The sequence below is a fragment of the Mustela putorius genome, unplaced genomic scaffold (genome assembly GCF_011764305.1).
Source record: "Mustela putorius furo isolate JIRA1106 unplaced genomic scaffold, ASM1176430v1.1 tig00000596_pilon_pilon_pilon, whole genome shotgun sequence".
Taxonomy (NCBI): Eukaryota; Metazoa; Chordata; class Mammalia; order Carnivora; family Mustelidae; genus Mustela; species Mustela putorius.
In genome coordinates this window covers 16,132,290-16,155,072 of record NW_025421428.1, presented here as the reverse complement: position 1 = coordinate 16,155,072, position 22,783 = coordinate 16,132,290, and the positions used below count along the sequence as shown (strand labels likewise).

Below are 22,783 nucleotides of genomic sequence, written 5' to 3'. Positions count from 1 at the left end.
CCAGTGTGGCCCCCCACGCGCCGCAGTCCTGGTGGTCCCGCCGTTCGCTGCCGCAGTCCCAGCTGCTTTGCCCCCATCCCAGCCACCCCCTGGTCTGGGAGAGGGACCTTCCCGTGAGCACATCTGGCCTCCGGCGCCACCCTCTCCCATCCGGGGCTGACGTAGTGGGAGCTGGGGTGGGGGGCACCCTGGCAGGACGGGAGTGGTTTGACTTAAAGGCCAAACACTTGGGAGGGGACGAGGAGCGGGCAGGGGGTGGGCAGAGCCTCCTGTGTGGCTTGGAAAGTTACCTGGCCCACAGGAAGCAGCAAGGCTGTGGTAGGCAGACGGCTTCCCTCGGCTCAGTGCGAGCGGTAGTCAGGGAGGCAGAACCGCACGCTCAGCTATGGCCGGGAGCTGGGGCTCTCTAGGGTCCAGACACTGAACACAAGGGGGTCCCTCCGGGAGAGTGAAGCCCATAAGAAACGCTGCGTGGGCCAGCTTGGGAAGGACAGTGTTCTTAGTGTGTTCTTCTGGGTGGGGTGGGCCCAGGCTTTCCCAGACCCTCTCAAACAATATGTGCTTCCCAAACCTGCCTGGCCCCTGGAGGCAGCAGCCGCAGGGACCCCCCACAGGGGCTGACAGGCAGCAAAGATGGTCCCAGAGGGGACTCGGGATGGAGGGCTGGGCCCCAGGCAACGTGTAAGGCTGGAAGTGGACGTGCTTGGTGTGATCTTCTCTGTTGGGAAGAAGAGTCACTGGGCTGAGCGAAGTTCAGAATCCTGGAGCTGGGGCACAGCCCTGTCTGGAGGGCCTGTGCTGAGAGGGCATCTCCCTGAGCCAGGCCTTGTGCTGGTAAGAGGGCATGGCACAGACCAGGACCAACAGGCAGATCACCCCCTGGAAAATAAGGTAGGTTAAGTGGAGTTGGGGGAAAGGGGCTAGCAGCCCTGGTCAGGAGAAAGGGTGGGTGACAAGGTCACAGGAGATGCTCAAGTCTGCCTTCAAAGCCAATAGGGCTTGTTACAGGAACAGCCGCTCTGGGCTTTCCCTCTCAAAGACGAGCCGTGCCACAGCTGGACAGTGGCTCCTATTGATTCTGGGTGTACCGGGCAGCCCTACACTCAAAACATAGGCCGCAGGCAGTAGTCCAACTTTTACAAACACAGTGTTTACTGACAGTCACAGGCTACCATAGCAAACCCCAAGATGGAGGGCCCCCGCCCATTCCCCTGGCCTGGGCACCAAGGTGAGTGCGTGGCCATGGTGCTGAGACTAGGGAGGCAAGGCCTTTCTGGCAGCACAGGTGGGTGTGGGGACCCCAGGCCCTGAGCAGAAGTGACCCAGAGCCTGCCCTCCCCGAATCCTGCGTGGGCCCAGGGCCAGGACTCCAGCTGGTGGGCTGTCCTCGCCACCTGGGGCGGGTGGAGCTTGGCAATGGTCTCCTGCTACCGGGAAGACTGAAAGGAGGCAGTCGTGGAGTCGAGACAGAGTGCTGGAGGCCAACCTGTCGACCGCCTGCGTCTGGTCAGCTGTCCTTGCCACCGCTCTTCTGCTCGGAGGCTGTGGCCTTGGTCAGGTTCCCAGCTTCCCTCTTCAGGACGCTGAGCAGAGTCTGCGAGCTCTCCAGGATCTGGAAACACGGTGACGCTTACCCCGGTTCCACCCGTCAGGAAGCTCCGGCCACACCAGCACCCGCCGGTGGGTCAGAAGCACGAGAGGGAGCAGGAGAGTTGGGCAGGGCCAGCAAGCCCCTGTTGCCTCGGAGACTAGCCCAAAGCCCCTTCCTCACGCCTGGGAAGCCAGGCTAGGTTAGGTCCCGCCGCCGGCAGGCAGCTCCCCGGCCCCCGCCCGCCACCCCCGGGGGGCCAGGAACCCCACCTTGAGGTAGGCGGCCTCGGTCTCCGCGATGGTCCGGTCGAACTCGTTGCGGGAGGCGATCTTGCGCGCCAGGTTCTCATTGACCCGAGCGAGCTTCTCCGTCAGCTGCCTCACCTCGTTCTGCAGCCGCTGCTTCTCGTCCTCCTCCTGCTGGATCTGCCGGCACAGCTCCTCGCGCTTCTGGCACAGCTCCTCGATGCCTGCGGGGCCGGGGGCGGCCGGGGGCGGCCGGGGGGCAGGCGCTGGGACCCCGCGCAGGAAGCGGGACGGCAGCTGCCGCCCCCCTCTGGAGCCCACCGCCTGCCAGCAGGGCAGCGCGCTGCAGGGCCCAGGACTGGCCGGGGTCCCACCTCCCAGCGGTCCCGGGGTCAGGGGACGCCCCGCACAGACCCGCCGGCGCGCCCCTGGGAGGCAGAGCGCGCTCCAGCCGTGCGTGCCCGCGCTCGCCGCGCACACACCTGGCGCCCTGCGGCTGCGGCGCGGCCCGGCGGCTGTGGCCCCGCACGGCCTCCGGCGCCGTCCGAGCCGAGACCCCCACGCACGGGCCGTGCACCCGCCTGGGCCCCGCACGGCGGGCCCGCCGCCGCCTGGGCCTGCAGGCCGGCCAGCCCCGCGCCCTCCCAGCCCGCCCGGCGCACCCCGCGGCGCGGCCGCTCACACTTGACCAGCTCGTTGTTGTAATTCTGCAGCGCCGCGCCCTGCTGGGTCATGGTCGCCGCCGCCGCCGCCGCCGCCGCGACCCTCCAACCGCCGCTACCGCCCCCGCCCCCGCTCGCGCCTGCGCCTGCGCCTGCGCCTGCGCGCGGCCTTCCGACCGCGCGCCCTCCGCTACGTCAGCGCCGCGCGCCTCCCGTGTGCGTCATCGCCGCGCGCCGCGCCTGTCGGCTCCGGGAAGCGGGTGGGCGCACAGATGGCGGCGGCGGGATGCGACGGCGACCCCGGGCCTGCAGAGGAGCTGCTGGTGGCCTGGAACACCGTGAGCACCGGGCTGGTGCCGCCCGCCGCTCTGGGGCTGGTGAGGCCCCGGAAGAGGGCAGCGGGCCCGCGCGGGGTTCCCGGGACGTCCAGCCAGGGGTCCGTTAGGCGCCCCGGGCAGCCCTTCCCCTGCGTCGGCCGCAGCTCCCCCTGCGCTCCGCGCCTTCCCCGCGGGTTCCCGCCTGTCTCCGCCCTTCCCACCCCCACCCCTGCGTCCCGTCCTCACGGCCTTGTGCTCTCCAGGCGTCCTCCCGGACCAGCGGAGCGGTGCCGCCCAAGGAGGAGGAGCTGCGGGCGGCGGTGGAGGTCTTGCGGGGCCACGGGCTGCATTCGGTCCTGGAGGAGTGGTTCGTGGAGGTGCTGCAGAACGACCTGCAGGCCAACATCGCCCTGGAGTTCTGGAACACCATCTCCCAGCGCGAGAACTGCGCAGACGAGCCCCAGTGCCTTCTGCTGCTTCTGGACGCCTTCGGCCTCTTGGAGAGCCGGCTGGACCCCTACCTGCGCAGTCTGGAGCTCCTGGAGAAGTGGACGCGCCTGGGCTTGCTGATGGGCGCCGGCGCTCAGGGGCTGCGGGAAAAGGTCCACACCACGCTGCGCGGCGTCCTGTTCTTTTCCACTCCCAGGACCTTTCAGGACATGATCCAGCGCCTCTACGGCCGTTTTCTGAGAGTGTACATGCAGAGCAAGAGGAAGGGGGAGGGGGGCACGGACCCCGAGCTGGAGGGGGACCTGGACAGCAGGTACGCGCGGCGGCGGTACTACCGGCTTCTGCAGAGCCCGCTGTGCGCCGGCTGCGGCAGTGACAAGCAGCGGTGCTGGTGCCGCCAGGCGCTGGAGCAGTTTCACCAGCTCAGCCAGGTCCTGTGAGTACTCGAGCCTCTGTTCTTCCAGACTCACTTACCGCCCTGGGTCCGGCTGGCTGGCCGTGGCCCAGGCAGGGTCCCCGGGATCTCTGTGCTGGGAGCCTGTGCGTCCTGTCCCGGACACAGGTGTGTCTCTGCTGCTCACACCGGCGCCAGGTTTCACGCTCTGCGTGCCCTGAGCGCCTACGTGATTCCACGTGCCCTGGGCCACACAGATGTCTGCTGCGCCTTGCGTAGGTTCTCCAGGAAAGGGATGGCCTCTGTTTTCCCTCTAATTGCCAACAGTCGGCTTGCTGGTTTGTTCTTTCCAGTACAAGCTGGGGATTAGGCCAACATGCTGGGCAAGCGGATGGCCTTTCCAGCCTTTTAAAGTGGAAGGGACGTTGTCGTTAAAGCCGCGTTCTGACCTGTGGGCCTTTCGTCCCTCGTGGTGGTTTGTAACGGTCTTGTCTTCTCAAGTGAGGCAGCAGCAGACAGCGAGTAGGGAGGGGTGGTCCAGTTGCCAGTAGGGGCAGGGAGGCCCCGTGTGGCTTCTGCTGGGTTCGTCCCAGATGAAGGACGCACAGCGCCGTGCTTCGTCCTCTTGAGTGCCACTGCCCTTGCTGACCAGGGTCTGCAGCAAAAGGCCAGACTGGGGATGGCTGCGTCCATGGGGCACATTTACCTGCAGTTCCAGAGCCGTGTTGAGGAGTTGAGGCTTTGGCCCTGAGAACCACACCCACTGCTCACAAGGGGAAGGCCGGTGTCTCAGCCTGGGCAGAGAAGTCAGCTGGCACGGGCAGGGCTCTGCCCTCCCAGCAGCTTTTCTGGAAGGTTGTTACTGAGGGCACCAGGGGGGAAAGGAGTGTGGTCTGCGTGCCCCACAGGCAGGACTCTCCTCCAGGCACAGGCTCAGTCTGTTGGAGCGGGTCAGTGCCGAGGCTGTGACCAGCACCCTGCACCAGGTGACCAAGGAGAGGATGGAGGACCGATGCCGGGGCGAGTATGAGCGCTCCTTTCTGCGTGAGTTCCACAAGGTAAGGACAGCCCCACGGGCCCTTTCCCTCGGAGGTTGTAGACAAGGTTTCTGGCAGACCCGACCCCTGGTTTTAGAAGCAGAGGAAGTATGGAGACTTGGGTGAACTAGGGCCTGGTTGGTGGGTGAAGCTGTCTTGGTGCTGGGTGAATGCTGACCCTTCCCATTCTGCCCTGATGACAGCAAGAGAGAGCCTGTTACGTGTGCAGTGAGGTCTGTGCGGAATTCCTTGGCTAGAGGCAGTGCCAAGGTCTGGGGTGTGCCGGTGACAGCTCTCAGGGCATCCATGCTGTCAGGGACATGGTCTGAGGCTCTGCTCTGGCTGCCGCAGAGTTGTGGAGGTGCCGGGTCCCACCACAGGGGACTGTCCAGCCTGCTGCTTTTTTTTTTTTTTTTTTTGCCTATCCTCTTCCACTGTCTCCTGAGAACACAGACCAGCCGTGATGGGGAATCAGAGCCAGTGCCCTTGCAGCCGTGGTCTCTGATGGGCGTGAGCCCGGAGGCCTGGCTGGGACACCTGGGTTTCCCCCAGTGGCAGGACATCCAGAGAACCACTTGGTACTTGGGGGGGAACATATGCATTCTGGAGTCCACGTGGCCATGTTGCCAAGTGCCCATGTGCTCAGAAGGGTCCTTAGGCTTGTGTGCACGTGGCTAGTTGTGTACATGGTCCCCAGGCGGTGTCTGTCCATTGAGTCAGGTGAGCACGCTCTCCGTGCCCTGCGTCAGAGCCACTGTTGCCAGAGATGACTGGGCACTGATGTTCTGAAAGTGTGGGGCACAGTGAGAGGAGGCCTGGGCGCCCCTTTGGGCCCATTATCCTGCTGATGTGTCCTACTGCGTAGCAGGCGGCCTTAGGGACGCCCCAGGACTGGCTGCAGGGTGGCTAGCTAGCTGTGCGGCCTCTCCCGGTCACTGCTGGTCAGGCTTGGGCTCAGCTCCTTACCTCTCCATCCCTGTGCTCTTCCAACAGTGGATTGAGAGGGTGGTGGGCTGGCTGGGCAAGGTGTTCCTGCAGGATGGCCCAGCCCGACCTGCGTCTCCGGAAGCCGGCAACACACTGCGCCGCTGGCGCTGCCACGTGCAGCGGTTCTTCTACCGGATCTACGCCAGCCTGCGTATCGAGGAACTCTTCAGCATCATCCGAGGTCGGCCCCTGGGCGCTGGAGGAGCCCCCACCGTCAGCGTGGGCTGCCCCAGTTCAGGGTCAGGGCAGGGGTGACGGGGCAGCGGACAGTGCTTCTGGGTGTCCACGCTCCTCCTTCCAGCTTCATGCCCCTGCGCTGTTCTTCTGCACCATGGGGGGTTGTGGGCTTAGGAGGGTGCAGGGGTGACCTGGATCCCCTAGCAGGTGTCCCGCAGTGTTGCTGAGTGGAGGTCCGGCTGCTCAGCCTTGGGGCCCTGCCCACTTGCGTCCTCACTTGCGTGCACAGTGCGTGCGTGCTGGCGCGTGTATGCAAGGCCTGGCGCGCTTCTGCAGACTTCCCGGACTCCCGGCCAGCCGTCGAGGACCTCAAGTACTGCCTGGAGAGAACTGACCAGAGGCAGCAGCTGCTCCTGTCCCTCAAGGCTGCCCTGGAGACACGTCTCCTCCATCCAGGTGCCGAAGCTGCAACCCAAGGGTCTGGCCTCCCTGCGCCAGGGGATGTGTAGGGAGTGGGTTTGTGCAGTCCTTGGGAGAGCCGGGGTGCTCGGCTTGGTCCTCCCTCGAAGGAGTCACAGGGAGGGCGGGCTGTGGCCTGCGGGCAGAGGGGGTGCATGATCCCCACAGAACAGGCCACCCAGGGAGGGGGTTTGGGATCCAGGGACGTTCTGAGGAAAGCCGCCAAGAGTTGGGGGAGAAGGGGGCCGCTTCCCGCATGTCACGCTGGTACCCTGGGGAGTGAGGTCACAGGGGCAGCTGGAAGCCCACCTGGTTGGGGTGCACCTGCATGCTGTCGGGCCAGCGCTCCGGGTGCTGCGCGGACGACCGTCCTCCCTCCTGGCCGTAGGCGTGAACACGTGCGACATCATCACCCTCTACATATCGGCCATCAAGGCCCTGCGTGTGCTGGACCCGTCCATGGTCATCCTGGAGGTGGCCTGCGAGCCTGTTCGCCGCTACCTGAGGTGAATGTCGCAGACAGGCCCTGGGGAGCGGCTCCGACATGAAGCCCTTGTCTCCTAGCTCCGTGTGTACAGCCAAGTTCCCCCTAGGTCTTGGTGGCCCCCAGGACACCAGGGACACTCTGTCCTTCCTGTTGGGTCACAAGGTCGAAGCCAGGGCCCTTCCTGTTGCTGGTGCCTGCCACTGTAGCTGTCGCCCAGTGCGCAGACATTGCGGCCCGGCTGTGCACCCTGCCCTCTGTCCCTGCCCCTCCTCCCAGCACAGAGAGGCCCCAGCTCAGCTTTGCCGGGCTGGCCAGGCCCCCAGGCTGAGGAGGAGGGGGGATCCTGGGCTCAGCCTCGCCTGCAGTGAGCAGCAGGGGCTGTTGGGTGGGCTGCTCGAGAGCGTGTCTGAGCGGGTGCCGTGGCCCAGCTGCCTGGAAACACCTTGGGGAGGTAGAAGCTCCGGGGTCTCGGTGCGAAGGGCTTGGTCTTGTTTCTGTCTTTCTTTAATGATTTTATTTATTTTGAAAGAGAAGGAGGGAAAGTGCATGCACCAGCAGTGGGGCGGGGGAGACGGAGAGGGAGAAGCCGAGCCCTGCTGAGCAGGGAGCCCACCGCCAGGCTCCATCCCAGGACTCCAGGATGGTGACCTGAGCCGAAGGCAGGCCTTAACGACTGAGCCCCCCGGCACCCTGGTTTGGTCTTACTGTTTCAGTTCTTGGTGTTCCCAGAAAACGGGGGTCTTTATTTCAGTCACGTCCGCTATCGTTACTACCTTTCCGGACGCAGTTTGGTAGACTTACCTGAAGCGTGTGGCTAATGGATGCAGCTGCCACGGGGGAGGTGAGGTGGTACGGGCCAGCGCGGTGAGCTGGGACAGGCGCTGAGAGGGCCAGCAGCACGCACGTTCGACAGGACGCGGGAGGACACAGTGCGGCAGATTGTGGCTGGGCTGACGGGGGACTCCGACGGGACAGGAGACTTGGCTGTTGAGCTGTCCAAGACGGATCCAGCGAGCCTGGAGACCGGTCAGGACAGCGAGGATGACTCTGGCGAGCCAGAGGACTGGGTCCCCGACCCCGTGGATGCTGATCCAGGTCAGTGCCCGCCAGCCCTGCCCGGCTCTGGGTCACAGGGGAGGCTCCAGTAAGGCAGACGCTCTGGTCTTGTGTCCTCATGAGCCCTGAGGCTTGAGGGCATCCGCTGTCCCCGCCTAAACCAGCCCCTTGCCCAGGGTGCTTCCGCGGGCCTGAGCGGACCGACAGCGGCCTGTGTCCCCGTCCCAGCTGCTTGGAAAACAGATTCATAGGCGGCGTGCGCACCACCAGCCCGCCCCACCCTGGGATCTGAGCGTGGACCTCGCGGGCTGGGTGGGGTGGGCCCCGCCTGGGTGCGGATGGTACTTCCTCAGTGCTCCCCCTGCCGCCACCCCCGTGCCGTGCAGGCAAGTCCAGCTCCAAGCGGCGCTCCTCGGACATCATCAGCCTTCTGGTCAGTATCTACGGCAGCAAGGACCTCTTCATCAACGAGTACCGCTCGCTGCTGGCCGACCGCCTCCTGCACCAGTTCAGCTTCAGTCCCGAGCGGTGAGGCTTGCGGTGGCCGCTGGGCAGCTGCCCTGCTCCGGAAGGAAGCTGCCTCGTGCTGCCAAGCAAGGACGGGCCTGTGCTCAGCCACGGTCCTGGAGGCTGGCGGCGGTGGGGGGGGGAGGGCGCGGCCTAGGAGCTTGGGGAGCCGGGTGCCCGGGGACCCCCAGGTCTCCGCTGGGATGGAGCACGCCCAGGGTCTCGATGGTAGCACCTGCACTTCCCCCTCTCCTCCTGGCCTGGGGGTGCCCTTGCACCCCAGGGGGGACTGCCTGTGCAGCATCTCCGGGTGGGGGACACACCGCAGACCCCCAGAGGTGCATCTTTTCAGGGAGATCCGCAACGTGGAGCTGCTGAAGCTGCGGTTTGGGGAGGCCCCGATGCACTTCTGCGAGGTCATGCTGAAGGTGGGCTTCTGGGGCTCCCAGTCCGCTGGGCCAGCCTCACCCCCAGCCCAGTCCTGGGGCCTCTGAGACCCCCCCCCTCTTCCCCCAGGACATGGCAGATTCCCGTCGCATTAATGCCAACATCCGTGAGGAGGATGAGAAGCGTCCCGCAGAGGAACAGCCGCCTTTCGGGGTCTATGCCGTCATCCTGTCCAGCGAGTTCTGGCCGCCCTTCAAGGACGAGAAGCTGGAGGTCCCCGAGGACATCCGGGAGGCCCTTGAGGTTTACTGCAAGAAGTATGAGAAGCTGAAGGTACTGTGCACACCTCCCTGGGTCGGGAACCGGGGGCAAGTGACCCTTCCAGCCCCGCTGTGCAGCAGCAGCTGGGTGCGGCCCCTCCCTGCGGTCCTCTCCGGGGCCCCCTGCCTGTCCTGCTCCCTCCGGGACCCACGCACCTGTGCGCGCGGGGGCCTCCCCACCCTGTACTGACAGGGGCTGCGTGGCCCTGCCTTCCCACCCTTCTGGGCTTCCTCTTCCGCTGTCTACCCTCTGGTGTCTCTGAACCAGTGGCCGGGGTGCCGGGGTCATCCCGGGGAGAGTCAGGGACCTCTGTCTGCGTCCGGGACTTCTCCAGTTACCCGTGAGGGATTTGACTTCCAGGACCCTGCTCTGTCCCTGCCACCATCTAGCTTGCTTCCCTAGAAGCTGCCTTCCCAGGCCCCAGGGCGCTGGAGGACCAGGATGGTGCTGTCTGCTCTTGGGGCCCTGAGGGCCTAGGATGGGGCAGGAGGAGAGAGGGGTGCGCTGCAGGCCGTGTGGGGTGGTTCAGGCTTGGGAGTGCAGGTGGCAGGTGGACCCGTGTCTAGAGAGAGTGGGGGGCTAGGGTGCCTGTCGTAGGTTTCTGGGGACTGGTAAAACAGGTTCTGGGGCACTTGGTCTGAGTTGTGAGGGGCCCCTGGGCTCCCGAGCAGAGGACACAGTAGGTGTCTGGGGAGCAGGGCTGGAGCCCTAGGGGCATCTGGAACACTCCGGAGACGGACCATCAGCCCTCAGGACAGAGCCCTGGGAGGGAGACCAGTCGGCGGGGGGACGGAGGAGCTGGGAGAGGACAGCAGAGCCGGGTAGTGGGAGAGATGTGGGTTCTCCACGTTCTAGGCCAAGGAAGCTAGTCCTGGAGGGAGGAGGGTTCCCATCCAGAGACCGTCAAGGGCAGGAGCAGGGCAGGAGGTTCTGGAGTGGGGAGGCCAAACGGGGGTGGGGCCGCATTCGGGGCAGCACTGCACAAGGCTGCGAGGGTCTGTGTGGCTCTCACCAGCTCCCGCTGGGCCACTGGAGCACCCCATGGTTTCTGCTGCGGACTATGGTGAGGTGCTCAGTCCAGAGCCTGCCCACAGTGCACCCCAACTCTCCCTGGTTGAGGACAGCTTGTGCCGCCGCCTTCTCCCTGCCCCTTCTGGCTGCCTTGTTGGCAAGGAGCTGCTGCCGGGAGCGGCCCCACGACCTCCGGCCAGGGTCTTGCCGTGGGTCCCAGGAGGGCTCAGCCATGTCCTTCTGCTCAGGCCTGACGTACCTGACTGATGGCCATGTTGCAGCCTGCTTGTCCTTAAGAGCAGCTGGATACTGGGGGGGCGGGGGCGGGCCGCAGGGCCATGTTGCAGGTCAGCCCTGTGGCCACAGTGTCTCTGCCTCCCACCAACTGAACTCTTGGCCCGAGGATCATGCTGGACACGTGTGGGTGGCCCGGCAGCCACAGAGTACCCTTAGCCGTGCCTTCTGCTGCTGGGCCTCGCATCTGCCCCACTGTGGGCTGGAGTGGTGGCTCTAAGGTCCCTTGGAGCCAGAGAGCCTGTCCGTGGCTCTGCTGGTTGTGACTTGGGCAAGCTGGGGCTTCTCCCGTTTTCTCTCTGCAAAGTGGGGTTCGCTCTTGTCTCCCCCTTTAGAGCTGAGGGGTTGTTGAGAGACTCTTAGCACTTGGCCCAGAGTGGCTGTGTCAGTGTCCTGGGGCTACTGAAACAAAGCACCACAAACAGAGCTTAAGACAGTGCAAATTTATTGTCTCAGGTCTGGGGCAGCTAAAAGTCCAAAATCAAGTGGTTGGTCGTGGGGCTGTTCTCTCTCCAGAGGCTCCAGGGGAGGCTTCTTTCCTGCCTCTTCCAGCTTCTGGTGGCTCCAGGCGTCCCGTGGCTTGTGGCCACATCCGTCAGCTTCTGCCTGCGTTGTGACGTGGCATTCTCCCCACGTCTCTCTCTGTCCAGATTCCTCCTTAGAGGGCACCAGCCGTGTAGGGTCAGGGCCGCTCTGTCAGAATGAGCTCACTGCGGGTAGGACTGCAGCATCTTGTTGAGGGACACAACATACAACGCTCCACTCTCCAGCCTCCCTGAAACTCGTGTCCTTTCTCCGTGCAAAACACATTCAAGCAAGGTCTGTAGAGTCCTTACCTTTCCAGCACCGACTCCAAGCTCACAGCAACCCCAAGATCCAGTGTTGAGTATCATCTGAATTGGGGGAGAGCACGATGGTGCAGCCCATTCTGGGCAGGGCTCCGTTCTAGCTGCGAACTTGGGAGAGCGGACGGGGAGTTGGTGCTTCCAAAGGGCATCTGGGAAGGTTTGGGCCGATTGCATTCCAAGAGGAAGACTTCTGAAGGAAGGAAGGGGTCACAAGCCCCAAGTCAGTCAAAAGCCAGTAGAAGAACTTGGGTGACCTCATGGCTGTGTTCCTAGCCTGCCGGCCAGGGCTCTACACCTCCCACGTGCGCACAGAGCCGGCCTCAGGAGCCAGGAGGCTCCCCTCCTTCCGTGCAGGCTGTTGCCTGATTCTCTGGGGCCCCGTGCCCCGTCACGCACCCCCTTCCTGCCAGCCTGTCTCTGTCCGGGCTCTTCTGCAGCTGTCAGTGGGCTCCGGGGTCAGAGCGCGGGTCTCTGGTGCCCTCTGGGCTCCATCTCCTACACGGAGCAGGTTTGCGGCCACCACGAGGCCGCCCTCCCACGCTTCCCTCAGCCTGGCCTGTGCAAACGGGCCTCGGCCACCGTGTGGTGGGGTCGCACGTCCTCCCGTTCGACGGCTCCTCGGCATGGCTTTCCTTCCCACGTTCCTTCAGGGCAGTCTGGGCATTGAGGGGGTGCTTTGCAGGCCTTACTTGGAGTCTCGGCGTGTGGCTGTGTCCTTGTGGCCTCTGCCTCCGTCATCACACTGCCCCCCCCCCCAGGGGATGCTGGTCATGTTCCATTGGGGCCCCTTGTACTTCAGATGACCTCGTGTCACTGGCCCCACCTGCGATGACCCCCTCGCCAGCTCAGGTCACACTCGGGGGAAGGGGTCAGGATGCGGACATGTTTCTCGGAGACAGATCTATCTGCAGTGCTCGCTGCCCCTCCCGTGCTCAGTGTTAGGCAAGCCGGGGAGCAGGTGGGAGTGGGAGCCAGAGCCCTGTCCCCTCCTGCTGCTGCTGCTGACGGCCTGGTAGGGACAGGTCAGGGAGCCCTTCCCTCACGGTTCCACGGGGCTCCGCCGGGCCGCCCATGCTAACTCCGGTCCTCCCCAGGCCATGCGGACCCTCAGCTGGAAGCACACCCTGGGCCTGGTGACCATGGACGTGGAGCTGGCCGACCGCACCCTGTCTGTGGCCGTGACTCCTGTGCAGGCGGTGGTCTTGCTGTACTTCCAGGACCAAGGTGAGCCCCTGACTTCTAGCCAGCCTGCCCCCGCCATGCCTCCCTGGGGGCCTGTGCCACCCACCTGCTAAGCACCTACTGACCTCTGGGAAGCCGGATGGGGCCCACGTAGCAGGGGTGGAGGGCGGGGAAGCTCGGCCTTGCCCCGTGGGTGCAGTGGCCCCGGCTTCCCCGCGCAGCCAGCTGGACCCTGGACGAGCTGAGCAAGGTAGTCAAGATGCCCGTGGCGCTGCTACGGCGGCGGATGTCAGTGTGGCTGCAGCAGGGCGTGTTGCGGGAGGAGCCAGCCGGGACCTTCTCCGTCGTGGAGGAGGAGCGGCCGCAGGACCGGGACAGCTTGGTGCTCATCGACAGTGATGAGGAGAGCGACTCGGGCATGGCCTCCCAGGCTGACCAGAAGGAGGAGGAGCTGCTGGTGCGGCTGGGGGGCTGGGGGCGGCTGTGGTGGGGGGCGGCCGTCTGGATAGGCAGGGTTCGGGGGGGCCTGACAGCCAGCGGGCGTCTGTCTGCACAGCTCTTCTGGACGTACATCCAGGCCATGCTGACCAACCTGGAGAGCCTCTCGCTGGAGCGCATCTACAGCATGCTGCGCATGTTTGTGGTCACGGGGCCTGCGCTGGCCGAGATCGACCTGCAGGAGCTGCAGGGCTTCCTGCAGAAGAAGGTGCGCGACCAGCAGCTCGTCTACTCGGCTGGTGTCTACCGCCTGCCCAAGAGCTGCAGCTGATACCCCCCGGGCCTGCCCAGGCCCTCGCAGCGCGGAGTAAAGCAGATGGTTCTCTGTCCTCTCCCTGTCCTGGTGGCTTTGTGGGCCCATCACGATCCTGTGGTCCAGGCTCTTCCTCCAGACAGACCTCTCCACCCCCGTTTCGCAGGACCTGGCTCCCTGGGAGCAGGCGAGGGGAAACACACGGGTGGCCAGGCCCCCATCCTGGCCTGTACCCCTGGGTTGGGCTCCAGACCCAGAGCCCCAGCACACAAGGGTTCCTAGGCCACACCAGCTGGTGACAGCTCACCTCTGAGCTCAAAGCTCAGGCGGGAGCTCACACTGGAGGGTTCCAGCCCCGAGCTGCACTCTGGCCTTTGGAAGGAGCCCTTGGGTCCCCAGCCCTTTTCCTGGCCTGAAGGTCCAGGGGTGTTGCTGGGATGCATGGACGCCATTGGAACGCGTGAGATGGACAGGCAGCTGGGCATCTCCTCAGGTCTCCAGCAGGAGGGGCTGGCTGTTTGTGGTTCACAATAAAGTTCGTTTCTGTGCCCTCAGACACGTGGTTAGAACAGGGGAAGACTTCTGTGAGTCCAGCCTCTAGTGCATTTGGGAGGCCCATTGTGTCCAGAACACAGGGGGGGGGCCTGTCCAAGGGGTTTCGGGGGACCTACCACTGCCCCTGCCCCAGAGGTCCCAGAAGGTGGGGAAGGGTGTTGGCCCCACCCGGGCTAGTGCCGCGGCCTCCAGTGCTGGGAGCTCCGCTCTAGCTGGGGGCCGCTGACCTCCCAGGCGACAGGCCCCTGGGAAGGAGTCTCCACCCTCCTGCTCCTGCCTGCCCAGGGTGCACTTCCAGGCCTGGAGCCATGCCTGCTGCCCCTGCACACCCTTGGGGTCCCCCCCAGCTGTCTTCCGGTGCCTACACCACCTCTCCTCCTGGGCCTGTTGCACAGGGGTCCTGAGGTCGACCCTCTTCTGGGACTTCCCCTTCTTACCCCAGAGCATTGTGTTTGCCATAGGTTTGGAGGACAAAGTGGTGGAAACTAGGCATGTAGTCTTAGCAGGCAGTGCCTCCCTCCTTTGGTCTCTGCACGCCACCAAGGCTGCTGTGCTGTGGTCACTTAGAAGAAGGGGCTTCCCTGTTTCCTCCAAATTCTGGGTGGGTGCCCTGGAGCCTCTGACACCGGCCATTCCCTCCACACGGAAGGCCACCTGGCGCGGGGCGGAGTGTACCTTTGTCGTCCTAACCAGGGTGCAAACCTGCTAGACTGGCCTGGCAGGGGGCGGTGTCCACTCCTGGGCGCAGCGCTTCTGCTTCCTGTGCCTTTGGACATGGTTTGTGGACGAATGTGGTTAAAAAGCTCTGTCTTGGGTTACAGCATTAACAGGTACACAGGTGTGCCAGAAACTGCTGGCTGGTCCCTGACCGCTCCCCTAGGAGGGGTCACTTGTGTCAGGAATCAGGGAGGTCCCCGGTGGGCAGGGGTCAGCTGGGGCCCCTCTGCATCCCTGCCCGTGGTACCCTGTGGGATCAGCCGTTTGAGGGGGGCAGTTCCTCCTGCTGCCTGGGTGGTTTGCTTGGCCAAGTCCTTAGGGGAAGAGGGAGGGGTGCAGGAGGCCAGGGGAGCGGCTGGGATTAACTCTGAAGATGCCACAGCCTGCAGGTGGGCCCTTCGGGCAGCGCTTGGCCGCTTGACAGAAGATGCACCACCTCCGAGCCAGCTGCCCCCAGGGGAGGTGGTTCTGGGAAAACCTGTGGGCAGTGCCCCCCATCTCCCTGGGGGGTGGAAGGGCCCCGGAGGTTCCCCTGGACCTGAGCACTGGTGGGGTGTAGGCGAGATCCTCCTCAGGACAGCCAGTGTGAGGGAGGGCAGTGAGCACAGGTGTCCCCCTCTATCCCTGCTTGTCCCAGCCTGTGGGGATCCTGAGACAGAACCAGGCCCTCCCCTCCCCCCACAGGTGTTCCAGGTCACTGTCTCTGCTTTCCTGGGGCCTGGGCATGGGTGTCCTCCCCTCCCCCAAGAAGCACCATCCCCAAGGCCAGGGCAGCTCCATCCTTGCCTTGGTCCTGGGTCCAGCAGGGCACTCTGAAGTGGCTCCCAGGCCCCTGTCCACCCTACCTGCCCCACCCCAGGGCAGCCTGCCCAAGACTCCTCCACTCCGGCCCCCAAGCACAAGTGACGCGCCCGCTGAGGCCCTGCCCCCACCCGCTCCGCTTCAGAGCCCCACTGTGAGGTCAGCGCCTTCCGATGGGTTCCGTCCAGAGGTGTGTGGTGGGGCTGGGGGCTGGACATGGCCCCCTGTCCCCAGCCTGACTCCTGCCTGGTTGGCAGCCCCCTTGGCCGGATATGTTTGTCCGTTTTGCTCAACCCTGCTGCAGGTGCCTCTCCTGCCCCCAGCCCTGTCCCTGCGAGGGCCCCTCCCGCAGCCTTCCGGTGGCCGCCAGGGCGAGGGGCGGCCCTGGGGGTCCTCCACCGGCGGGTGACGAGGGCCCCTCGGCCGCATGGGCCCTGTCTCTGCAGCTGGGACGTACTGCGAGTGCAGCCTCGGCCTCAGCCGCGAGGCCCTCATCGCCCTGCTCGTGGTGCTGGCGGGCATCGGCGCCAGCTGCTTCTGTGCCCTCGTCATTGTGGCAGTTGGTGTCATGAAAGCCAAGAGGTGCATGAGCCCCGGGGCCGGGATGGTGGGTGAAGGCCACAGGACTGTGCTGGGGGAGGGGCGTCTGGCCCTGGGAGGGATGTCACCAGGAGCTGGGGGACGCCATTTCCCAGGCCAGGTTGTGGAGAGGTGGGGACATACTTGCGGGCTCCTGGAGGCCAGCCCCACTGTTCCAGGGTTCACTCCTCCCTTTGTCCCTCCAGTGAACCATGCCCCAGACACATGAACAGCAGGTGAGTGACCTCAGGGGAGGACCCCACAGGTGAGCCCGGCTCCTGCTTCCTGCCCCCAGGTGGGGGGGGGGGCGGGAGGCGTGTCCCGTGCTTCGGGAGCATGAAGGAGCACTGACAGGAGGCCCAGGACTGCCCTGGGAAGCCTGTGATGGTGGCTGCCTGCTGCCAGCCTGGCCCGGCCCCTGTCGTGCAGGTTGGTGGGGCATTACGGGGTCCAGGAAGATCGCATGGATCTACACACCGTGCAAGTGGGGCCTCACGTCATGGACCCTGACCTGGAGGTCTCTATGATGCCACCCCTGGAGGAGCAAGGCCTCATGACCGTCCCCATGGACCCCATGTCCCCAAACGTGACTGTAGTAGAGGAGCCGCCCCCTCTCGCCCCCCCAACCTGAGCAGGGCTGCAGGCAGCCTGGGGGAGGGGAATTAAACAGTATCGAGTGCACAGCCGTGTCACGGTGGGGAGGGGTTTGCATACACCCGGGTCATCTCCTGCACCCCGGATGGGGAAGGGTGCCCAGGGCCTGCACAAGGCACCCACTGTCCACCCTCCAGCGCAGGGAAGCACAGCCCTGGTATTTCAACCTCTCCTTGCCTTGGCCTCGGCATAGCTCCTCCCCATCTTCCTGCTGCTGTGTCCTGTGAAGCTAGCACACCGCCGCCTCCGGGGGCCCCTGTCCGCCCCACCCCCACACCGGGAACCTCAGGACAGGATGTGCAACTTCGAGGACTCCAGAGGGAGCAGTGTTCGACAGGAGAACTTGGCCAGGTGCCTGTGCCCTACCCAAGCTGTCTCCTTGAGGTTCTAAGCCAGTTCTTAGCCAGTGGGGCAGACATGACTGTCCTCCTGCCTCGTACCCCGTCCACCCTCCAGCTATCCCCTGGGCTCCAGCCCCCTTCCTGTGCTCATGACCCCACCAGTCATCCACTATGGGGATGGGACCATCCCTATACTGGGGGTGGGCAGCACTGTGTGTGCTGGGGTCGCTTGGCTGGGCAGGAAATGGGCAGGGACTGGGGAGAGCAGCAGGGCTCACGGGGTCCCATTCCACGTGTGGCATCAATGAGTTTGGTGGGTGTGGGTGTCGTCCAGTGGCCCAGGCCTCAGCGGGGCACAGGGTGGTGGGGACCCCAGGGCAGGAGGGCAAGGCGTCTTGTCAGCGCTGCAGCTGGCACAGAGCCAAGAGGAGCCCAGCTCCGGGACAGGTGGCTGGCGGTGCAGGGCGCTGGCTGGCTGCCCCGCCCCCGCCCTAGGTGCAGGACTGGCCTTGGAACAGGAACTGCCGGCACTCGGGCCGGAGATTTAGTATTTGTGCAGGCGCGGCGGAGACCCGCTGGCTCCGCGGACGCACAGACAGAGGGCTCCTCGCGCTGCCCCATGCCGAGGCCCGCCTTCCCCTCGCGGCGCCCGCCGCCGCCGATGCTGCTGTTGCTGCTGTCGCCGTGGCCAGTCTGGGCCGAGTCGTCCACCGCGGCGGCCACCTCGGGAACCCCAGGCACCCCGGACTGCCCCGAGGCATGCGCGCGCGCGCCGGGCGGCCTGGTCAATTGCTCGGGGCGCGCTCTGCCCGCCGTGCCCTCGGGCCTGAGCCGGGGCGTGCGCGCGCTGCTGCTGGACCACAACCGTGTGCGCGCGCTGCCGCCCGGCGCCTTCGTGGGCGCCGGCACGCTGCTGCGCCTGGACCTGCGCGAGAACGGGCTGCGCTGGGTGCACGCGCGGGCCTTCTGGAGCTTGGGCGCGCTGCAGCAGCTCGACCTCAGCGACAACTTGCTGGAGGCGCTGGCGCCCGGCACCTTCTCGCCCCTGCGCGCGCTGCGCTCCCTGTCGCTGGCAGGCAATCGGCTGGCGCGCCTGGAGCCCGCGGCGCTGGGCGCGCTCCCGCTGCTGCGCGCGCTCAGCCTGCGGGACAACCAGCTGTCGGCGCTCGCGCCGGGCCTGCTGGCCGGCCTGCCCGCTCTCCACGCGCTGCACCTGCGCGGCAACCCCTGGACCTGCGGCTGCGCGCTGCGCCCGCTCTGCTCCTGGCTGCGCAGGCACCCGCGGCCCGCGCCAGGTGAGGCCCCGGCGCGACCGGGGGAGGGGGGCCGGCACTCGCGGCCACAGTCCCCGCCGTCGTCTGACTCGGCGCCCGTGTCCCGCAGAGGCCGAGACGCTGCTCTGCGTGTTACCGGGGCGCCCGTCGCTCAGCCCCTTGACCGCCTTCACGGACGCCGCCTTCAGCCACTGCTCGCAGCCTCTCGGCCCGTGGGACCTGGCCGTGGTCTACGTGCTCGGGCCCGTCTCCTTCCTCGCCAGCCTCGCCGCCTGCCTGGCGCTGGGCTCCGCGCTCACCGCCTGCCGCACGCGGCGCTCCCGCGCGGGTGTCCTCAGCCGCCTGAGACCCAGCGCCCGGGACCCGGGGCCCCCCGCCGCCTCTGCTCGGGCCTGAGCGGGCCTTGGCTGTTCTCGAATCTTCCCCCTGTCCCCTGCCCTTCTTCTCGGTCCCTGAAGGCGTCAACAAGCGACACAGAAATTTTCGTGACATTCCTTTAGACATCACCACTGCACAAACCGGGTCGGGGGCAGCGCGCGCCGGGCCCCTGGGCGGAGGGGCAGCGCGCGGCTGCGCACGGGCCGCACGGGGAAGGCACGCGCTCGGCACTGGAAGGGCTGGGCCTGTACAAGTCGGAGGGCAGGGCTGAGGACGGTCCCAAGCCAGCGCGTGTGGGGAAGCCTATCCTGGGCTGCAGGCTGGAGGAGGCGAAGAGCTGGTCCGGAGGAAAGGGTCAGAGGCAACGGAGTACCCCAGCGCACCAGTGGGAGGCAGCTGCCTGCTGAGGGTCCGGGTCAGCCCTTGGGGAGGGGCAGGGCCAGCGGGATGGATGCGGGCCGGCCGAGAAGAGGCGAGAAGGGTAAGAAAAGGAGGGGGTGGAGCCGAGGCTGCCCAGAGCAGGCGCTGGAGGCCCCAGGGGACCCAGCCAGGTGGAGCCTTGCACCCCCACTGTGGCTCTGGTAGTGGCTGGGGAAGGTCGGGGCTTCAGTCTCTGCTCCAAGCCCCTCCGGGGCCAGGGTAGCCCCTCTCCCCCACTGCTTAGAGACCCCAGGGCCCCTGCCTCTGCCGGAGTGCCCTGTGGCCCTGCCCAGCCAGCTCAGCTCTGGCCTGTCCTCAGCCGCTCTGGTCCGAGCCTCGGTCCAGCAGGGGCTGCCCGCCAGGCAGCAGGGCGGACAGACAGACGGGAGGCCCAGGGTGGGCAGTCTTGGGCGGGCGGGCTTCCCTCAGGCCTTCCCGAGCAGCAGGACCCATCAGTGTCCTTGGCCGGGCTAACTGGGCAGGTGGGCGCCTCCGGGGGCCTCACACCACGGTGCTGACCGAGGGATCTGAGAGGTTGAGCGTGCCCGTGATATCAGTGGGATGGTACTGCTGCAAAATAGAAATACACAGACAAGGCAGCCCGTTAGCCCCCATGCCCGGGGGCTCGCGCGGGGCCGGGACGGGTGGGCCGGCCAGCCGGCCGACCGGCGGGCGGGCGGGCGCGGCCTGGGGGAGGCTGGGGGGCGCTCCTCCCCCTGACCCCGTCGTGCTCCGGGACTCTGCGTGGGCCGGGCCGCTGTCCCGTCCATCTGTCTGTCTGTCTGCGGGGGAGGGGGGCAGAGGAGGGCGGGCAGGGCGTCTCAGCTCTCCCTATGACGGGCACACATCTGCAGCTGGCCCTCCTCCCTCTCAATAGCGCGTCGCGGCAGCACTGTGTCTTTTTGGTTTTGCAAAGCGCCGCGTCCACCCCCGGTGCTCTATAAATAAGAACCAACAATCAATACCCGCTGGCCCCGCTGGCCGCCAGGGGCCCCAGCCCTGAGCACCCAGTGCTGCCCTGGCCCAGACCGGCCACAGGACAGGGCCAGAGGATCGTAGCGGCCGGACCGACCCCACCCCTCCCAGCAGAGCCCCCCACCCAGGCCTCCCTCCAAGCAGGTGCCCAGCCTGAAACAGGATGGGAACTGGGTTGCCCTCCCCCGCCCAGCCCCTCCAGCTGGCAGCACCCCCAGTCACCCCGACAGGCCAGGTCCAGCCCCACATGCCCCGTGGTATCAGGGCCGGCCTGGGAGATGGTCCCTGGTGCCTGCAGAGGCTCGGGCAGAGTCTGCTGGGATTGTGTCCCCGGAAAGGCACCTCAGAGGTCTCAGAGTTGCACCTGGACCGGCTAAGGGGCATGAGGGTTTTCTTTGGGTCGGGGGATTGCGGAGAATCAAGGGTGCCCTCACAAAACAGCCTATGGCCTGTGTGACTTCTGTGCTCCTCTCTGGAAGTGCTATGAGGGTACCCTCTCCCCAGGCCTGCCCACCACTTCCCCTCTCTGGTCTTGGGTCTCTTCCTGAACCCCTTGGCAAGGCCCTGGCTCAGGCTCTGTCCACTTTCTCGGGCCTGTGAAGCCCCAGGCTGTGCTCCCAGCTCCTGGCCCCTCACTCTTCACCTGCCCTCCCAGTGCCAAGCCCCTCCTGGGAAGCAGAGCAGCCTCGCCCTGGCCTGGGATCATTCTGTGCCAAGCCCTGTCTGTGTCCTGGAGATCTGCCCCCTTTCCAGTGCCCTGTGTGTGTGTGGCTGGGTGGGTGGGTACAAATCCCGGTTCCACCTCGGAGCATAAGCCGCTGCAGGATGGAGGCCAAGCCGGGCCCTGGACTGCCAGGAGGCCAAGGGCAGTGCTAAGTCTGGGCCGCCCCCTCCCCACCTTGGACCGGGGTGCCCCTAGCCAGTCTGGGTCCATTTTAAGGGCTTTATTCCAAGTGTGCACAGCTGGTGTGGTCACAAGCTGCCCAAGGTAAGAGGCCTCTTCTGATGCCCTGTGGGAAGGGGCTGGAGGGTCAGGAGCTTGTCTCCCTGGAGGGCCCTCCTGCCCGGGAGCCTCAGTGACTCCGGCTCTGCCGGCCGAGGCTCAGCCTGGGATGGGCTCCACCCACTCTGGTGCCTCCCAGTCCCCGCCTGACGGTCCCCTGCGGCTGGGGGCCTGTTCCACTTCCAGGCCCCAGCCGTCCACCCAGATGGAGCCGGCCCGGCCCCCAGCCCCGGCCCACACAGAGACCACATGGAGGGGATGCAACAGGCATGGCTCTGGTGAGACACGTGAGACAGGTGTCTGGGTGGCGGGGCTGGCGGCTAGACAGATGGGCGGATGGGACAGCACAGCCACCCCTCCCTGGGGGTCGCAAGGGGGTAGAGAGGGCAGTGGGCTCCCCTGGGCGAGGCTGGAGAAACGGGTGTAACAGAGAGGTGGCGTGGCCTCCCGACAGGTGAGGAGTCCAGGACCGACTGGCCCTGGGCTCCCGGGGGCCCTGGGCTCAGAGGCCGACTGGCTGACCAACGACATGACACAGCTTCAAGATGGCGCATGGCGTCATGGCAGACCAACGCAGAGACACATGGGGAAAGAGGACCCAGTGAGGGCCAGTGGGAGAAAGGACCCAGAAAGGTCTAGAGAGAGAGTGAAGACCTCGTGTGCTGGGCAAATAGAGATGAAGGCAGAAGGGCCACAGCGGTCAGAGGTGGGGGTGGATGTGATGGTGAGGGTCGGGGAGCGGGCACGCCTGACGCACGGGACACAGACACGGGGGCGGGGCGAGATCAGAGTCGGAGACGTGGGACGGGGCGTTCTTCCCCTTACCGTGTCTTTGGAGGACCTACGTCTCTTGAAGCTGGAAGCCAGGGTGGAGGTGATAGCCCTAAATGTGGCTTTCTTTTTAGGGTCGGGCTCTGCTCTACCACTCTTTCTATCCTAAAATGAATATGTATAAGTGATTAGACAGCTAAGGCTGGCGGCCACACCTGCCCTCGCCTGCTCCTTGGGGGCTGCTGCCCAGCCTGGCCGGCCACTCGGGCCCTCGCTCCTGCCTGCCTCCCTGTGCTGGACAGACGGACCAGCAGCCGAACACGTGCAGCCTCTGCTCCTGCCGGCTCTCGGGCCTGACCTCGCTTGTGCTGGGGCTGGGCTTCCGGGGCCGGGGAGTGGGGGCGGGGAGTCCCGTCTGGCTCTCTTCCTGGGAGGTTGGCCGGGCTCCCTGGCTCCTGGGTGACCCTGGATTACAGGTGTCCCAAGGAGGAGGGTCCCCCAAGCACTGGAGGAGTCGCCCCTTGGGCCCTGCCAGCCGTCCTGTCCCCTGAGGGGGACACCAAGATTTAGGAAGGGGCTAGGGGGCCAAGGCAGGCGGCAAGATGAACTGGAGAGAGAGATGCAGGCAGCTTCCGGTCCTGGCCTGGGGTCTGATGGCCAGGATGGCCCTGTGCCAGCTGGTGAGAGCCGTGACCAGGTCCCAAGAGCAAGAGTCGGCAGATGAGAGGTTTGGGGCTCCAGCAACCCGTCCCCCCGTGGCCCTCCCTCTCTGAATGTCAACTTCATCCCCGGACACAGGCTCTGGGGAGGCGCCCAGAGAAAGAGAAGAGATGAAGGAAGCCAGAACTGGGCTGTGTGGCATGAGCCCACAGGCCCGCACAGGCCCCAGTGCCTGCCCTATCCTGGAGGAGCTGGGGCTGCCCCACGGGCAACCTGTTTCCTGCTGGCAGCAAGTTCCCACAGACACGGCCTGGGGTGCCGGGCAGGGCCAGCTGGCCCGATTCAGGCTGGAGTCATGGAGCACAGAATACAGCAGGGCAGCAGGGAAGGGGGTCCCTGGCGGGTGCCGAGGAGAGGCATGGGGCGGCGAGGGCAGAATATGTCTTGGACTCACGTGCTACACCCAGGTGGGTCCCTGTCTTACCCTGCCTC

General features: G+C 65.8%; 5 protein-coding genes across 13 annotated transcripts in view; 3 read left to right on the top strand and 2 right to left on the bottom strand.

The window, feature by feature from the left end:
- Positions 1–1,128: 1,128 nt before the first annotated feature.
- On the bottom strand, positions 1,129–2,654 carry SSNA1 (SS nuclear autoantigen 1). Its single transcript, XM_045082790.1, has 3 exons — positions 2,519–2,654; positions 1,861–2,060; positions 1,129–1,612 (listed from the first exon to the last, which is right to left on the bottom strand). Exons 1-3 carry the CDS (start codon positions 2,568–2,570, stop codon positions 1,508–1,510), a joined length of 357 nt encoding a protein of 118 aa, XP_044938725.1. The 5' UTR covers positions 2,571–2,654; the 3' UTR covers positions 1,129–1,507.
- Positions 2,641–13,717, top strand: ANAPC2 (anaphase promoting complex subunit 2). 2 transcript variants are annotated; one of them, XM_004780797.3, is made up of 13 exons: positions 2,641–2,875; positions 3,079–3,701; positions 4,585–4,717; positions 5,690–5,864; positions 6,197–6,316; positions 6,708–6,825; positions 7,720–7,901; positions 8,249–8,390; positions 8,722–8,797; positions 8,886–9,089; positions 12,325–12,454; positions 12,634–12,869; positions 12,969–13,239. In XM_004780797.3, exons 1-13 carry the CDS (start codon positions 2,771–2,773, stop codon positions 13,179–13,181), a joined length of 2,457 nt encoding a protein of 818 aa, XP_004780854.1. In that variant the 5' UTR covers positions 2,641–2,770; the 3' UTR covers positions 13,182–13,239. The 2 variants fall into 2 exon arrangements, with proteins under 2 accessions (XP_004780854.1, XP_044938718.1); XM_045082783.1 differs by lacking the exon at positions 12,634–12,869 and having other exon boundaries at positions 12,969–13,717.
- Positions 13,718–14,958: 1,241 nt separating this feature from the next.
- On the top strand, positions 14,959–16,530 carry TMEM210 (transmembrane protein 210). The gene is made up of 4 exons (XM_004780781.3): positions 14,959–15,540; positions 15,683–15,818; positions 16,022–16,051; positions 16,245–16,530. The coding sequence occupies exons 1-4, from the start codon at positions 15,453–15,455 to the stop codon at positions 16,444–16,446; spliced, it is 456 nt and encodes a 151-aa protein (XP_004780838.1). The 5' UTR covers positions 14,959–15,452; the 3' UTR covers positions 16,447–16,530.
- Positions 16,531–16,764: 234 nt separating this feature from the next.
- Positions 16,765–18,564, top strand: LRRC26 (leucine rich repeat containing 26). The gene is made up of 2 exons (XM_004780782.3): positions 16,765–18,105; positions 18,194–18,564. The coding sequence occupies exons 1-2, from the start codon at positions 16,887–16,889 to the stop codon at positions 18,478–18,480; spliced, it is 1,506 nt and encodes a 501-aa protein (XP_004780839.1). The 5' UTR covers positions 16,765–16,886; the 3' UTR covers positions 18,481–18,564.
- A 6-nt stretch (positions 18,565–18,570) lies between these two features.
- Positions 18,571–22,783, bottom strand: part of GRIN1 (glutamate ionotropic receptor NMDA type subunit 1) — a 25,062-nt gene continuing 20,849 nt past the window's right edge. For 2 of the 8 annotated variants that reach the window (XM_004780786.3, XM_004780789.3), the window contains 2 exons: positions 21,686–21,796; positions 18,571–19,820 (listed from right to left, as the gene is read on the bottom strand). In XM_004780786.3, the coding sequence (XP_004780843.1) occupies positions 19,704–19,820; positions 21,686–21,796 (228 nt within the window). In that variant the 3' untranslated portion in view covers positions 18,571–19,703. The remainder of the gene's footprint in view (positions 19,821–21,685; positions 21,797–22,783) is intronic. The other 6 variants (XM_004780788.3, XM_004780790.3, XM_004780791.3 and 3 more) reach the window with 3 other exon arrangements.

What these genes read in the sequence shown, in the direction of transcription:
- SSNA1 (XM_045082790.1), bottom strand. Translation starts at nt 2,570, where the DNA reads ATGACCCAGCAGGGCGCGGCGCTGCAGAATTACAACAACGAGCTGGTC. An exon ending in CAACAACGAGCTGGTCAAGT is followed by an intron (nt 2,061 to 2,518) that starts GTGAGCGGCCGC and finishes CCGGCCCCGCAG; the next exon opens with GCATCGAGGAGCTGTGCCAG. An exon ending in CCGAGGCCGCCTACCTCAAG is followed by an intron (nt 1,613 to 1,860) that starts GTGGGGTTCCTG and finishes CCGTGTTTCCAG; the next exon opens with ATCCTGGAGAGCTCGCAGAC.
- ANAPC2 (XM_045082783.1), top strand. Translation starts at nt 2,771, where the DNA reads ATGGCGGCGGCGGGATGCGACGGCGACCCCGGGCCTGCAGAGGAGCTG. An exon ending in TCTGCGAGGTCATGCTGAAG is followed by an intron (nt 8,798 to 8,885) that starts GTGGGCTTCTGG and finishes CTCTTCCCCCAG; the next exon opens with GACATGGCAGATTCCCGTCG. An exon ending in AGAAGTATGAGAAGCTGAAG is followed by an intron (nt 9,090 to 12,324) that starts GTACTGTGCACA and finishes GGTCCTCCCCAG; the next exon opens with GCCATGCGGACCCTCAGCTG.
- TMEM210 (XM_004780781.3), top strand. Translation starts at nt 15,453, where the DNA reads ATGGCCCCCTGTCCCCAGCCTGACTCCTGCCTGGTTGGCAGCCCCCTT. An exon ending in TTTGCTCAACCCTGCTGCAG is followed by an intron (nt 15,541 to 15,682) that starts GTGCCTCTCCTG and finishes CTGTCTCTGCAG; the next exon opens with CTGGGACGTACTGCGAGTGC. An exon ending in GGTGTCATGAAAGCCAAGAG is followed by an intron (nt 15,819 to 16,021) that starts GTGCATGAGCCC and finishes TTGTCCCTCCAG; the next exon opens with TGAACCATGCCCCAGACACA.
- LRRC26 (XM_004780782.3), top strand. Translation starts at nt 16,887, where the DNA reads ATGACTGTCCTCCTGCCTCGTACCCCGTCCACCCTCCAGCTATCCCCT. An exon ending in GCACCCGCGGCCCGCGCCAG is followed by an intron (nt 18,106 to 18,193) that starts GTGAGGCCCCGG and finishes CGTGTCCCGCAG; the next exon opens with AGGCCGAGACGCTGCTCTGC.